At 40.9% G+C, this 14609-nt stretch overlaps 1 protein-coding gene across 2 annotated transcripts; it reads right to left on the minus strand.

The window, feature by feature from the left end:
• Window positions 1-2900: 2900 nt before the first annotated feature.
• TRMT6 (tRNA methyltransferase 6 non-catalytic subunit) lies at window positions 2901-14555 on the minus strand. 2 transcript variants are annotated; one of them, XM_055544257.1, is made up of 11 exons: window positions 14270-14555; window positions 11400-11527; window positions 9425-9534; window positions 8786-8877; window positions 8575-8658; window positions 8184-8308; window positions 7058-7416; window positions 6590-6675; window positions 5855-5957; window positions 5677-5763; window positions 2901-4376 (listed from the first exon to the last, which is right to left on the minus strand). In XM_055544257.1, the coding sequence occupies exons 1-11, from the start codon at window positions 14395-14397 to the stop codon at window positions 4185-4187; spliced, it is 1494 nt and encodes a 497-aa protein (XP_055400232.1). In that variant the 5' UTR covers window positions 14398-14555; the 3' UTR covers window positions 2901-4184. The 2 variants fall into 2 exon arrangements, with proteins under 2 accessions (XP_055400232.1, XP_055400233.1); XM_055544258.1 differs by lacking the exons at window positions 9425-9534; window positions 11400-11527 and having other exon boundaries at window positions 14270-14407.
• Window positions 14556-14609: the final 54 nt, after the last annotated feature.

Here is a 14609-nt window from a genome sequence, read left to right on the forward strand (position 1 = left end):
AGAAATTGTATTGGTGAAGGGTTTTTCACTTGTTGGGCCAATGTTTGCGGCTAAGTCTCCATATCCCTTACCTGCTGTGTCCCTGGCAGTGTATTGATTAATATAATCGGTGTAAATAGTAGCTTTAATGTTTGTAACCTGGGACCCTTGAGTTAATTCTTTTTCTTGTTATAGCCCACCACACCTTTGCTCTGTAGGAATGCAACTTTATCTAATGCTTTTGGAGGGTGGCGCCTGACTAATCACCTTTAGAGAAAAATAAGTTTTCTGAAGAAAGGGTCTTAAATGGGGCCAGAAGATGATGCAAATCACCTAAACTTTTGCATATGATAAGTTTGCAGGAAGAAAGCCTGGCTTACTGCATGACTCTACCCCTTCCCCCATTATCCTCTATGCATAACTTAAGGTATAAAAATTACTTTGGAAAATAAAGTGCGGGCCTTGTTCACCGAAACTTGGTCTCCCCATGTTGTTCTTTCTCTCACCTTCTGGCTGAATTATTCAGCCTCTTTTCTCCACTGAATTGCCTCACTGAGCTATCCTTATTTCAGCCTCTTTTCTCCACTGTATTTCCTTACTGAGCTATCCTTATTCTATTACTCTTTATATCCTTAATTAAAGTTTAATTAAGCAGTTGTTTCCTGATCCTCGCCGACGCCGTCCCTGCTTCGAATTCCCTGGATCCACCGGGGCTGGACCCCGGCAGCTACCTGATGTGAACAGCTGACACGCTGGAAAAGACCCTGATGCTGGAAAAGAACGAGGGCAAAAGGAAAAGAGGGCAGCAGAGGATGAGATGGTTAGACAGGATCCACTGACTCAGTAGATGAGGATGCAAACTCTGGGAGATAGTGGGGGACAGGGAAGCCTGGTACACTGCAGTACATGGACGGGGTTGAAAAAAGTTGGACATGACTTAGCGACTGGACAACAACAAAACGGTGATTGTAGTTAATCATAGTTATATACCTAAAAGTTGTTGAGAGTAAACTTTAACCCATTACAAAGAATTTTTACTGTCTGCTTATAAAAAAAGTTTAGACTTAGACATAGATCTTTATCATCTGGCTTGCTCTGTGCCTGTTTATACACAGTAACTTTATTTCAATAACAAATTACAGCAGACTGTTGTGAGACATTTTAAATAGCAATTAAACTCAACAGCATGTTGTACCAACAATGTACGTAACCCAGTGACATAAGGAACAATATAAATGTGACCAAGCTGACATACAGATGCAGGCAGTGACTACCATCATGACAGCCGCCTGGCTGACAGCACAGGTAAGAGACCAAGTCTGAGAAAACATCCTGAATGATAAGGAGACAGATTCCAGCATCCATTTCAGCAGATCCCCATACATGCCCATCATGACATACATACAACCATGGCTTACCCAATGGTAATGATTGTACCAAATTTATGAGCTCCCTGAACAAGGTTCTGATTCGTGTACTCCAATTTCAATGATTTTGGTTCCAGCTAACAACTGCATGATCAAACAGATGTAACAATTGGGCAGATATCCAATTCCATTAGAGTTCCTCTTTGGATGCAAGAGTAACTCTCATACAATAGAAAGGATCTACAGAATCTGATGACATGATTCCAAGGAGTGGTATCTGACAACATACTAAGAATATGAAGAGAGTTATAGCAATCCTTTGAACCTTCTCTCTAAACTGGATTTTTCCTTTCAGGTTTCTGAATTTCTGGTAGAACGGCACAGGAAAGTCTGATAACTTCTAAAAATTTAATGTCCAAGGTGGCAGCTGGGGCCCAGCGGCCTCAGAGCCTGCTCCCGACATGTTTTGGCCAGCCCTGTACAGGCTCTATGAGAGTAAAATTTTAATGTCCTTCCCCCACCCCCACAAAAATGGTAATTATGTCACAGGTGGAGGTGTTAGTTAATGCTATGGTGGTGATAATTCTGCAATACATGTGTATTAAATCAACACACTAACGCCCTAAGCTTACAAAATATTATGTCAGTTATAACTCAATAAAGCTGAAAAAAATCGCTTCATACAATTTTAGTATACTTTTAAGCTAAAAAAATCTAATTAACACATTATATTTCCAAGTACCCTAATCAAATGAAGAGTATGATGGACATTAATGATTGTCTTTACTTTTTGATGGCCACTCATTAAAGTGCTATTTCGCATAACTCTCCTGGTGACTGGATGTCCAGTAGCCATAGAATTACCCACTTACCTGCTCCAAAGGTGATGTCCATTTTACAAACAAGACACGTGTGATTTGGGTGTCCACACATAAATGTTTCTCAAGTAGTTGGTTATGCTCCAGCAGCACCACTGTCACCTGGAAACTTAGAAATGTGAATTTTCTGCCCCATCACAGACTTACTTAGAAACTCAGTGGAGCTCAACAATCTGTGTTTTAATAAGCCCACGAGGGGATTCTGGTGCACACTAAATCTTCAAACCACTGAATTAAATCATCAGTACTCAAAGATTAAGTAAATTACATGAATGAGAAAAAGTAATAGGTAAACCTGGTGCAGTAAGTTCACAAGTCAACTCCAGGGTAGCTATACGGGCACACAGGGCCTTGGCAGTGCAGACCCCTAGACTGAACTGAATGAGATGGGACTTGAAAACTGCTGGAGTTTCAAGTAGGGTATGGTTCTAACAACAGTGACCAGTGGAGACCAGCCACTACTGAATCTGTCTGTGCATATATTGTGTTCTCTTTGACCAGACTTGACTGGATGCATGCGGGTGACAAGTGTTTTCATGGACATGTTCAGTGAATCCATGCCTGGATTGGAAATGCCAATCCAGGCATGTTTTCTTACACAGACCATGTGTCACAATCAGCTGAAAGCGAATGAAGGTGGCATCACTAACCGCATCATTAATATAAGTCAGACAGATCATAGTACGAAATGCTTTTATTCCTTAAAAGCAATTGTTTTAAGAAAGAGGAATCAGAACTGTACTTGTTGGTAATCACAACTGGCCATTTTTAGAACAGTACATGCTATTAGGAAAGAGCAATCTTTTTTTCTTTTTGAGATGCTCCTTGCTGGATGGTCCACATCTATTCTATAATGACATTAACAACATACATGATGAACATGTTTAATGAGCAAGACTCAGATTCTCAATGGACAAGAGCCTTGACTTTCTCTAAACATTTTTTCTTGGCTGTAGCAGATGACCAAAATAATTTGATTATACTTTTTTTCAGAGCTTAGAAAGGCTAACCCCCACTCATACCAGAGCTCAACAAACCAGCATTAATAATCACCAAAAAAGGCACTTTAAAATACATTTGACAAGGAGTGACACTAATGCAATGAGGACTGGTCTAAGCCCTGCACTCAACTTTGTTATAGTTCATACAGTGCATTCTGTCTCCATGTGCATGTGTGTGTACATAAATATATATGTGCATATACCAACATTCACACACATGTATTTATCTATCTCCATAAGTCTCTGGGGAGAGAAAAAACCATTTGCTTCCTTTAATAGTACATAAAAATTCTAGTCACTTTATTTGGAACAAAAGAATGAGAGGTTTGGCAAATCAATGCAAAAAAGTACCCTACTACACCTATTGACAAAAACAGCAATAAAATAAATACTCAAGAGTTTTTTCCAGGTTATCAACTATTAAAATAGTACAATATTTTTTAAAAGTTTATTCCATTGAAAGGAAAAGGATGGACATTTTTGGTACTGTAAATCTCACACACATTCATATTGCTTAGGTTGAAGAGAACGTAATGAAGAGAGTAAATTTCTTCCACAAATTCCTTCTTTATAGTACCCAAGTTTCACTGATGATGTGTTATTCCACTTAGCTTAACATATAAACAAAATTTTGTATAAATATATTTCTTTGATCTCTAAATTCTCAAGAAATTTGCACAGAGTACTGAAAGGACTTAAAGATTTTTGTGAAATAAACAGAACTGGCCATATACCAGACCATTGCTTACCCCAGATGCAGGTATTTAGGCTCAAGGTTTTGAAAGTCCAAACCTAGCTATGTCAGAGATGGACAAAAGGCTTACTTGTCCTTCCTGGGAACAGGTGTATAAACAAGTTCTTATTCTTAGGATATGAAAACACAATTAGTAATGGCATTTAAGGTTTACTTACTAACTGTATAATGTCTGAGAACAAAAATCAAAGCAATTTTTAAAAAGTTATGAGTCAGATTCTGGGCATTTCCGTTTTTTAGCTGCTGGCTCTTCAGTCTTGTGAGATTCTAAAGTGCTGGTGCTAGATTTGAGACTGGGGTCTGCTTTAAGGTTGTCCATGGCAACAGTGAAGCCTGAGAGAAGGTACCCTCCACCTCCGCTCATCAGTAGTTTGGGATGACTTCGATCTGGCAAAACCTAATCAAGACAGAAAGATAGTCATGTTTCCCTAAGCAGATAAGGCCATGCTCACAATACACATGCCAGAAACCAGAATTTAAATGACGCAGATTCTCTTGAAGAGAGAACAATTTAATCAGACCAATTCCTAAGGAGGTCCTTCTTTTGCATAATAGTGCAGATGAAAGTATAGAAATTGATTTGAGGGATTTTCTTCGAAAAATATAAGTGAAATAACTTCTCTTAAACCTGAAGCAAGTTCCTGGAGGTAAAAGGGCAACTGGTTTGTGTAGTGCTCTGGGCCTGGCTTTCTTCCTCTTGGCTCCAGAAAGCTTCATGGTCAACAGCGGAGCTGGGTCCATGGAGAAGTAGCTATAGACATATAGCCAGAGCCTTCCTTCTCCAACACCCCGTTAACTCTTGTCAAAAATTCTTTTCTCCTGTTTCTAGAACTAAATAAGATGACTACTATGAAGTGCAGGGTTTTCCAGGTCTGCAGAATGTCCTGGATTAAGTAAGATGTCCAGGAAGCAAAGCAGGACCTGTGACAGTCATGGAGGTGCCCCCTCCGTCTTAGATCTCTAACAGGGAACTGGCTGTTGAGGTGAAGCAACAGAAAGCCTTTAGCTGCTGCTCCTTTAAGATGTGTGCCTTTGACAGTCACACATATGGAGGCTATGGGTTATTCCAAGTTGATAGCCAAGCACAGGTACCACAACTGTCCAATACTGCACTCCTCTAGTGGGCAATCTCTGCTCTGGGGTTCCTCATCATCCTGAGACTTTCTCGGAGCAGCACACAAGCCCTTCCTCCCGCTTTGTCCTCCAACTCTGTCATAGGCATCAGACCGGCACGATGGTCTGGCAACTCTCCCTGCCTAATCCTGCTCCCTCTCTCTTTATCTTTCAAAGGTGTTTCTCCAATCAATCTCTTACACTTCTACGTTTCAGAGAACCTGAACTTACAGACTCCACCAGGAAATCCTGAACACTTGCTGCAAAGACATCCCAGCAAAGAGGAAAGGGTCACCTTCTTGTTAGCTGAGGAATTTTGCTATTATCAGTTATTCACTGTACAGTGCTCTCAAAGCCTTGGGGAAACATAAGCACAGTTGTCTGCATTTTAAGTGTCTCTGGACTTGAGTTACTGACCATGACATGATACAAGGGTCAGGAAAGGTCAGGGCACTTTGAGTTACAGACATGAGACTCTTTCATCTCTGTAGATAGAAATAGGGAGATCCCCAGCTTTCAGCACTACTGTGCTGGCAACCAAGGAGAGTAGCTACCAGGGACTGGCTGTAAGAACAGGTACGTACCTGGTAATTTCTGAGCCAGGTTTCAGACAGTCTGAGGTTGATGACCCCTCCTCTTTCCCGAAGTTTTGTGTAGCACTCCAACAGAGGCTAAAGGCATATACAGAGTTCTATTAATAATTATTTTGAGGGCTTCAATGTTTAGATGTAAGAATTCTAGTCCATTCCATTTCAGTATTACCTCTTTATACTGACAGTAGACCACGAATGGCCTTGAAGGAGCCACAAAGTCCAGCAAAGACAGCAGCAGTGGAGTGGGATGGAAACGACTAGCTACAATTAAACTGCAAGACAGTGAGACAAAGTATTTCTCTATGTTCCAAGGTGGAGCACAGGTTTTGAAATGCATCTAAAATATTCATATATTTATTTGCATGACTCACACAAGGAAGACTTTTAAATACAATATTCTAGAGATTCCAAACAGTAAAATCATGAACTATTACTTTCTAAGAAACACAAATTGGATTATAAACTCTCATGGTGCTTGGCAACTCGAAGTGGAATTTAATGACATTCTTGATTAAAAAAAAAAAAGTCTGGAAACAAATTCAACATTGTAATATTGGCTTTGTAGATACCCAAGTCTACCTCTCCTGTCAGATTTTCCTTAGCCCTTGCCCTTAGCCAGTATCACATCAACTGGAATGCCCCACCCACTGCAGCTAGTGGGACTGCAAAGCCCCATCTGATCATGTGCTATCATTGGAGAAATTTCAATTTCTTTTAAAACTCTGAAATCAGCATAATCAATTTCCCACCCCTGCCAGATGCAGTCTCCTTTCTTTACAAATCCAAGACAGAATCATCATGTTTGTTCCCGCTACAACCAAAGCAGATAAGCAGAGAGTGCTAATCTGCCTGAAGCAGAGCCGTTGAACACCAAGACATCGCCTGTGATCTTTCATCAACGCACCCATCTGCGTTTCTTTCACTCAGCAGAGCAGCAGCCTCTAAATGTCTTTTCTTCTGCTCTTCCTGTCTCCTCTGCTTTTCCTGAATCTTCAAGAAGAAAAATAAGAAACCAACATGCTGAGTCAGGTTTTTGGAAATACTAGTCTATCCAAACATTTTAACAATAATTATCAACTTGAACTAAAGCAACAGAGGGAGATCATTTGAAGGGAAGTTGAAAACACATAAGATCCCTGCTGTTATAAAACCATCATGGAGCTACCTATATAATGCTTCTGTATCCTAAAGTTCCATCCCAAAGATGAAATCACACATGTATACACTCACACACACTCTTTCTCTGTTTTGATATTTATTTTCTTGGGAGCTGATGCTCTTAAAGTCAAATCAAATCTCAAGGCTTACATGAAGTTAACTGAAGCCTTGGGGAAAGCATTATGAGGGTAGTGGGAACTCTTAACATTCTTACATAATCCTTTTTACTGCCACTCTCTTTAGGCTCCTTATAGTCTGGATCTTGAGAGACAATTTCCATTCTTTCTTGTTCTTCTGGGTGATTGCTCTCTGGGGCCTCTGCTATGCTATCTTCATTCTCTTGTTCAGAAGTCTGTTTTTCCTCCAGTGTGCCATTACTTTCTTCAACTGAAGCACTGTCTTTCGGCTCTGAAGACAACATCTCGGCAGAAAATGTACCATTTAAGAGACTGTCCACTTTGTTGAGGGGGAATTCATAAAGACCACTGAGGAAAGATTTTGGAAAACCAAAACATGCTGTTGCTGCCCGAACAGGTCCACCTCCAGGATAAAGCTGAATAATGGAGCCAAAACCTGAAAAGATAAAAGAAACAGACATCTGCTTAATGGAGACAACTTGACTACGCAACCCTCAGGGTATGCCATGTTATGGAGACTGAAAGTTTCTCTGCTTTATGCTGTTCAGAGGTTGAAGATGATGCACCTCCTCAGGGAGGTCCGTCTGGACTCTATGTATCTTCCCAATGGAGGCAACAGAATTCCAAACAGGTACACAGGAAGTCTTAAAGAAGCATACCCCCATTGACACTACAGTAAAACCCTGTGAGCCTACAAATTTGTATGTCACATGATTGGCAACTGGCTCTCAGATTCTCTCTTGGCCAATCTTTAAACAGGCAGTTAAAAGTTCTTATCTTCAACAGGGTCAGAGAAAGGGTAGGCAAATCAGGCTGTGTTGTTTTCCTCTAGGATAGAATACATACCTAGTATTCTTCCCACCCTATTCCCTCCCCTCAATTCAGGCCAATAAAATGAGCACCAGTTACCCAAGAGTTTACTGAAATCACTGTCCTGAAGTCCTAGCCAGTCACAGGCTTCAGAACCACCCCCACTGGCATGGAAGCTGGAAAGGACACTGCCACTAGGGATGCCAACACAGCTCAGGCTGGGAGATGTGGACTGTGGAGAAAGCTCCCAGAGACTGGAGCTGTGCAGGCACACCCAAGTCATTTCATGAACTTCCAGTAACTCAACCTCACTTTCCATGAGTTTGAATTTTTTAGACTCCTCTACTCAAATCATGGTAGGCTTTTAATGAACATCAAAACATTAAATCTTACCTCCCATTCGTTCCATCATCGCACCCAGCACCAAGCCTGCACACGTCTCCATCACAATCATTTTATTGCCAGCACGGATATTTCCCAATGTCAACATCTGGGCGAGTGTATCGTATCTCATGTGGCTAAGGAAAAAAGAATAATGTATTCATTTTTAGCTAAGCAAAGTCTTCTATTTTAACCATCATTTTTCAAGTTTTGTTTGTTTCATAAAAATGATGTTGATAAGATTATTGATTGCTTTGGAGGCAATAGTAAAAAAGGACTTACAATTTATGAAGTAGGAGGATACTTTATGCAGATGAGCAAGATTTTCATTTTATTTAAAATCATGACTTTCTTAAAGATATATTTTCCCCCAATTATACTTTTGAAAGGAAACAAAGCGTACTTAATTTTTCCAGGTTCTCTTGCATAATACATAACTGAAAGAATGCGGGTGGATGGCTTCACAACAGTAATCATGGCTTCATATCTGGGGGAAGAAAAACAGAATGTTAGTTTTAAAAAGCTAGTCTAAAAATATTTTATTTAAATAATACATTTTATAAATCTATAAAAATATTTTGTATTTTCATCCTTTTAAAAGCATAATTACTTACTTCTTTTTCTTCTTTTTTATATATTTATCTTGAGCAAATTCTGTCTTGTCTCGGAATGTTGTACTATTTTCAATTAATTGCTGAACTATTTCCTATAAGAAAAGGAGCAAGCAGATTTCCTGAAACTTTATTTTCATAGCACAGATAACTTCAAAGGTTTCTTACCACAGAGTGTATCCAAAAGTCTGATTCTCCAGGCCCTTTTTCACAGAAGTCCAAATGGATGAACTTAGTATTTTTAGACTCTATCCAGAATTTGTATTAAAATATTAGTACCTTATAACTCCATTTAAATCAAAGTAAAAGAACAGATATATACAATTTAGGGAGAAAAGAAGTAATGTACACTGTCAGTCCTGAAGACACTGGCTGAAAACATTATTGAAAATGAACAAAGTCAAGCTCTAAGATGCAATAAGTTATCAAATTCCCTTTTGTTAACAGTATTAGTAATGTCATTCACTTACATTCCTGTGTATAAGAAACAAAATCTTTGATACACTGCATAAACACTTCAAGCTATTTTTAATAGAAATGTACTGTATTTTTACATCTTACCTTAGGAAAAGTCTGCTTTAAAAAGCAACCAATTTCCTAAATAAAAAATGAAAATGAAACAAAAAATTCTTTGAATTTTACCTCGCCTTTAATGCCTTTGTCCTTTAAAGCTTTTATGTCATCTTGAGTAAGTTTCTGAGATTTTCCATCATCAATTATATTTCGATTATCAGTGCCCGCTTCTTTGGTTTCTAAGGAAGAAAATTGCTCTATGACATATATTATCTGAAATTATTTAAAAATCTTTCTTCTTCTAAGTTTATATCTATATCCAGCCCATCAGACAGTTAAATTTGGCCTTTCAGTTCTACTTCTTTTGTTGTTCAGTTGCTAAGTCATGTCAGACTCTTTGTGACCGCATGGACTGTACTCACCAGGTTCCTCTGTCCTCTACTATCTCCCAGAGTTTGCTCAAATTCATGTCCATGGAGTCCGTGATGCTAACCATCTCATCCTGTGCTGCCCTCTTCTTCTTTTGCCTTCAATCTTTCTCAGCATCAGGGTCTTTTCCAATGAATTCCACTGCCCCCACCCCAATCCACTATTCTTTCTTGTCCCAACTAGCCCAAGCCTCTCACTCATATTCTTGCTTCCACTCTTGCTCCCTAACAATCCACCTGGACAGCAGAGTTCTTTTTAAAATGCAAACTGGCTCATCTATTCCAACGCACAAAACCACACAGTGACTTCCTGTAGCAATTTAAAGGCGACATGCAAGGTTATACATGATTTGGTACCTGGCTACTTTTCAGGTCTCATTTCTCAAGCCCTGTACTCAGCCACTCCACTTCCTCATGTTCCTCAGACACAGCAGCGTGGTTACAATGCGGGAATTTGGCATTTGCTGCTCCCTCCACCTGGAATGCTCTTGCAACGTTTCCAAGTGGGTGGATCCTCTTTACATCACTCAGGGCTGAGCTCACCATCTTAGCCAAGTCTTACCTCATTCAATCAGCCTTCAGTACACCTCCCTGCTCCATCATCTGTGTAGCACACATCACCACCTGAAATTATGCTGTTTGCTTGTCTACTTGATTATTTTTGGCATTTCCCACTGCTAAGTGGGCATCCCTGGTGGCTCAGATGGCAAGGAATCTGCCCTTATGTGGGAGACCCAGGTTCAATCCCTGGGTTGGGAAGATCTTCTGAAGGAAGAAATGGCAACCCACTACAGTATTCTTACCTGGAGAATTCCACAGTCCATAGGGTTGCAAAGAGTCAGACAAGACTGAATGACTAACACTTCCACTGCTAAATAAATTTTATGGGATGGCCTATCTAACAAACTGCTGTAACTGCAGTGCTTAATCATGCCTGGAATGTATTTGATGGTTAATAAAAATATGAATATTTAGAAGTAATATTTAATAAATATTTAATAAAGTGGTTTGAACCAGAATTTCAATAGTATTTTAATTATTTAGTTTTAATAATAATTTTATTTTAAGTATACTTATTTTAATAAAAATTTAAGGATTCAATTTAATGATAATACTAAACCCATGGGGCTGTTACTTTAACAGGCAAGGCATTGTTAAAAACTTCCTATGTGTCATATGATTGAATACTCACTATGGCTTGGTCATTAAGCATGTGTTATGGTCCTATTTTACAGATAAACTTTAGAGAAACCAAATAACTAGCTCAAAGTTACCAGGTAAGTGATGAAGCTGGAACTTAAACCTAGTCAGTTGAATTAAAAACCCGACATCTTATCCTCTTCCCTATATGCTAACTACCTCAAAAGTCGGTAACTTCTAGACACCAACAGGGCCCTACACCTGCTCTTACACTGAAGTTGCAAGGATTCATGGGATTAAATATCTGGCCCAAGGTCAGAGGGCTGGTTAATGATGGGCTGGAGTTAGAACCCAGGATATCTCAAAGCCAAAACCAAACCCTAATTCTTTCTACTGAGCTACAGTTCTCAGATTGTGAGTTCAGATTCCTTTGGGAACAGCCTGGGCTAGCATTTCAGAATTAATTCAGGTTGACAGGTTTCTGACTGGAGAGCTCAAGAGCATCTATTTCATTCATCCTAAGTAGTATAGTGCACCTGAAGTAGGCTCTTCCTTCTTCTTCTTAGGCTGAAGGCTTCCTCCATTGGTCACTTCAAATGTGGTTCCATAACTATGGCCAATGATGTTATCCAGATAGAACCACTGTTTTTCAAAAGTTACTTTCCTGGGGGGAAAAATGCAATCAATAAGCTGAATCTCATCTGCACTCAATTTAGGAAAGATATATTTGACCTAGTTTACTTCATAATCACTCTCCCTAAAGGAAAATTGGCAGCATTATCTCTGACCATGAACTGACAAATGAACGAAAGAGAACTGGGCTACGGGCAGATAGATAAAATTAACAAACAAGGCACAAAAACAAAGAATTTGGAATGAGAAACAGGGACAGAAGACATTATTTTTCCGAGGCACTGGTCTGGCTCCAATTTGCACTGACAAGATGTCCAAATTTGCATATTTCAGATTTCCTGAGTAGCATAGTGTTGCCAAGATTGCCGTGCCACTAAAACACATACTGTGACACCTCCTGAACACAAGAAAACCTCAAAACTGAACAATCATTGAGATGACATGGATTTAACAAATTCCCTGGCCTAATGGCCATTTTCTTTGAAAATTATCCAGTAAAACCAAATGATATTTGCCTGTAAACATTACTGACAATTTACACATTTGTAAGTGATGCCTAACACTGACAATGCTCTACTGAGGCCCAGGCAATTAGCTTTTCCCACTACCCAGATTTTGCTTTCCAGGTGGCACTAGTAGTAAACCCACCCTGCCAATGCAGGAGACCTAAGAGACACCAGTTTCATCCCTAGGTGGGGAAGATCCCCTGGAGAAGGAAATGGCACCCTACTCCAGTATTCTTGCCTGGAGAATCCCACGGACAGAGGAGCCTGGCAGGCTACAGTCCATAGGGTTGCAAAGAGTCGGACATGACTGAAGCACAGCACAATTTAAAAAGGAAATCCCACAAAAGCCAAAAAAACCTTTCCTTTCAAAAGAAGAGAAATAACACCTGCTGAGTGTTGATCAGAGGTTAGGTAGTATGTGTCAGATGGTTCACACTTTGATTTAATTCTCAATTTAGTCATCCTGGACATAGCTCTTTCCAGATGAGCAATCTTGAAGCTCAGGAAAAGTGTCTTGCCCAAAATGCAGTTACATAGTAGGAGCTGGGATTCAAATCCAAGTCTGCCTGAACCCAAAGCCTGGTTCTTTCCACTACATGACACAGTCTATTCAACAAAGAACCAATGGATCTCAGGAAGTCTGTTTAGCTTCAGGACATGGCCCACACCGATAGAACTCTGAATTCTGAAAGACATGTACTGACTAGTTTTTGTGCCCCATCCCACACCTTCTCTTTCTGTGTGCCCTGAGAGGCTGACCACGACAGAATCAGATGGCACCACATCACCCCGGCCAAAGGCTTCCCATCACTTCTAGACCCCTGGATGCATCACAAGTCTCTACTGGTGCTCTAAACCTTTTCATAACTCTGTATGTGTATCTGTCACATCTTCATTAAGTCTCCTCACTTGAATCATCTGAGTGAATTTCTCCAAGATCCTAAGCGAATCAGACAGGGCCAATTCATGTTCTTTGCTGGGTCCTCAATGACTGACACATAATAAACACTCAAAATATCTGTGGACATGAATCCCCTCAGAGAAGCTGAAACTCAGCTCAGACTAGATTGTGCACCATCCCCTGCCTCATCCTTTGAGTAGTCCAGTGCTTGTGAAACACTGGTTCTGAGCTGGGTTGGGTTGACCCTCTGGCAGCTGATCTGATATGCAAAGAAGGGTACATCACTCAAACTGACTGGCCTGACAGGAGGTCGCTGTCAGGAAAGTGGGACCTAGTCAGAAGGACATGGGCAAGAATGAGATGTGCAGAGTCTGCTCACAGAGCCAGGATTGCTTCTGCCCAACCAGATGAGTGCAGCCCTGTGGAAAAAGTGAAGGGACAGTCTGCCCTGGAATGCAGTTGAGCTCAGAATCATTTTCTAAATAAAATGGAAACTAATGCTATGCTTCTGCCAAGAAAACTGATAAAAAGTGTTTCAAAGTATGTGTCTTAAGAATACTTTTTAGAAATAAAGATGTTGCTGTCTGTCTCCTTGGGAATGAAAAGCCTAGTATAAAAGAGTATGTTTTTTAAGACCCACATTCGAACAACCACATCTTGTGATAAAGCAACTTAAAAGGACAATACGAGAAAGAAAAACCAAAGGTTCACCTGTATAGTCGTTATACAGTTGTGTTAACTGTGGAATCATTCGTCAAACTTATAACCTAAGGACTTTGCTGTACTGCTATATTTAAATTTAAAAGCTTAATTAATATAAGCATTTTATAGAAATTATGTACTTGGAAGCAAGCACACATTTCTAATCAGAAAATCTGGGAGGGGAAAAAGGTGTTGGTTTCAAGAACACAAAATAGTGATGAGGGGGTTCTGGGAGGCAAGGATGAGATTAGAGGGTGAAGGGTGGGTTCTGTGAGAAGACAAGAGAGAAGAACCCAACATTTGAGGAAAGAACCCCAGGATGTGGGAAGTGGGGCGAGGAGGGGGGAAGAGGGGGCTTGCTGAAGAGGGGCGGGGCACACGACCGAGGGCCAAGAATGGGGAAAGGACTCTGGAAAGATTAAGTAAGATACATAAGATAGAGGACCAGGAATAAGGTCACGGCTCTGTTGGAAGACAGGAGGCGTGAGGGTGATCCCGAGGGCCAAGGATGGGATCCTGGGGGCTAAGTCCTCAGTGGAAAGATCCGAGAGGAGATAACGAGGGAGAAGATTGAGAATCCAGAGAACCAAGAAAGGGACCCCGGTGAGAGAGTATGTCTGGAAGGTGGCGGCGGAGAACTCCTAAGGCCAGAGACCTGACTTACTTTCTCCGCTGGACTTGCACTGCTTTAAACACATCTTCCCGTTTCAGCACCACGAAGTCGCCGTCGCGGATGCAGTGATTCCCGGGATACTGTGGCTGTGGGCCTGGTTGCTCCTCAGAGCTCTCCATGATGTTCAGAGGGTCTCTGCTCCGCAGCGTCTCTCCAGTTCCTCGCGCTCCGACCCTGGCGCTAGGCCGTTGCCGCCTGCAGGTTCACCTCCAGAAACCTAAGGGGACGCAAAGCCTCCGACCGGCACCGCCCCCACGTGCTGCGCGCCGCTTCCGCTTTCCGGTCGGAACCTAGGGAGGGCTTCCGGTAGCCTCGCGGCTTCCGTCTGGCT

This window comes from Bubalus kerabau, chromosome 13 (genome assembly GCF_029407905.1).
Source record: "Bubalus kerabau isolate K-KA32 ecotype Philippines breed swamp buffalo chromosome 13, PCC_UOA_SB_1v2, whole genome shotgun sequence".
Classification (NCBI taxonomy): Eukaryota; Metazoa; Chordata; class Mammalia; order Artiodactyla; family Bovidae; genus Bubalus; species Bubalus kerabau.

Coding starts and splice junctions, on each gene's coding strand:
- TRMT6 (XM_055544257.1), bottom strand. CDS start 14,397: ATGGAGAGCTCTGAGGAGCAACCAGGCCCACAGCCACAGTATCCCGGG. Junction 9,535..11,399: donor GAAGGAAGAGCCTACTTCAG/GTGCACTATACT, acceptor TTTCTTCCTTAG/AAACCAAAGAAGCGGGCACT. Junction 5,764..5,854: donor TCTACTGTCAGTATAAAGAG/GTAATACTGAAA, acceptor ATATGCCTTTAG/CCTCTGTTGGAGTGCTACAC.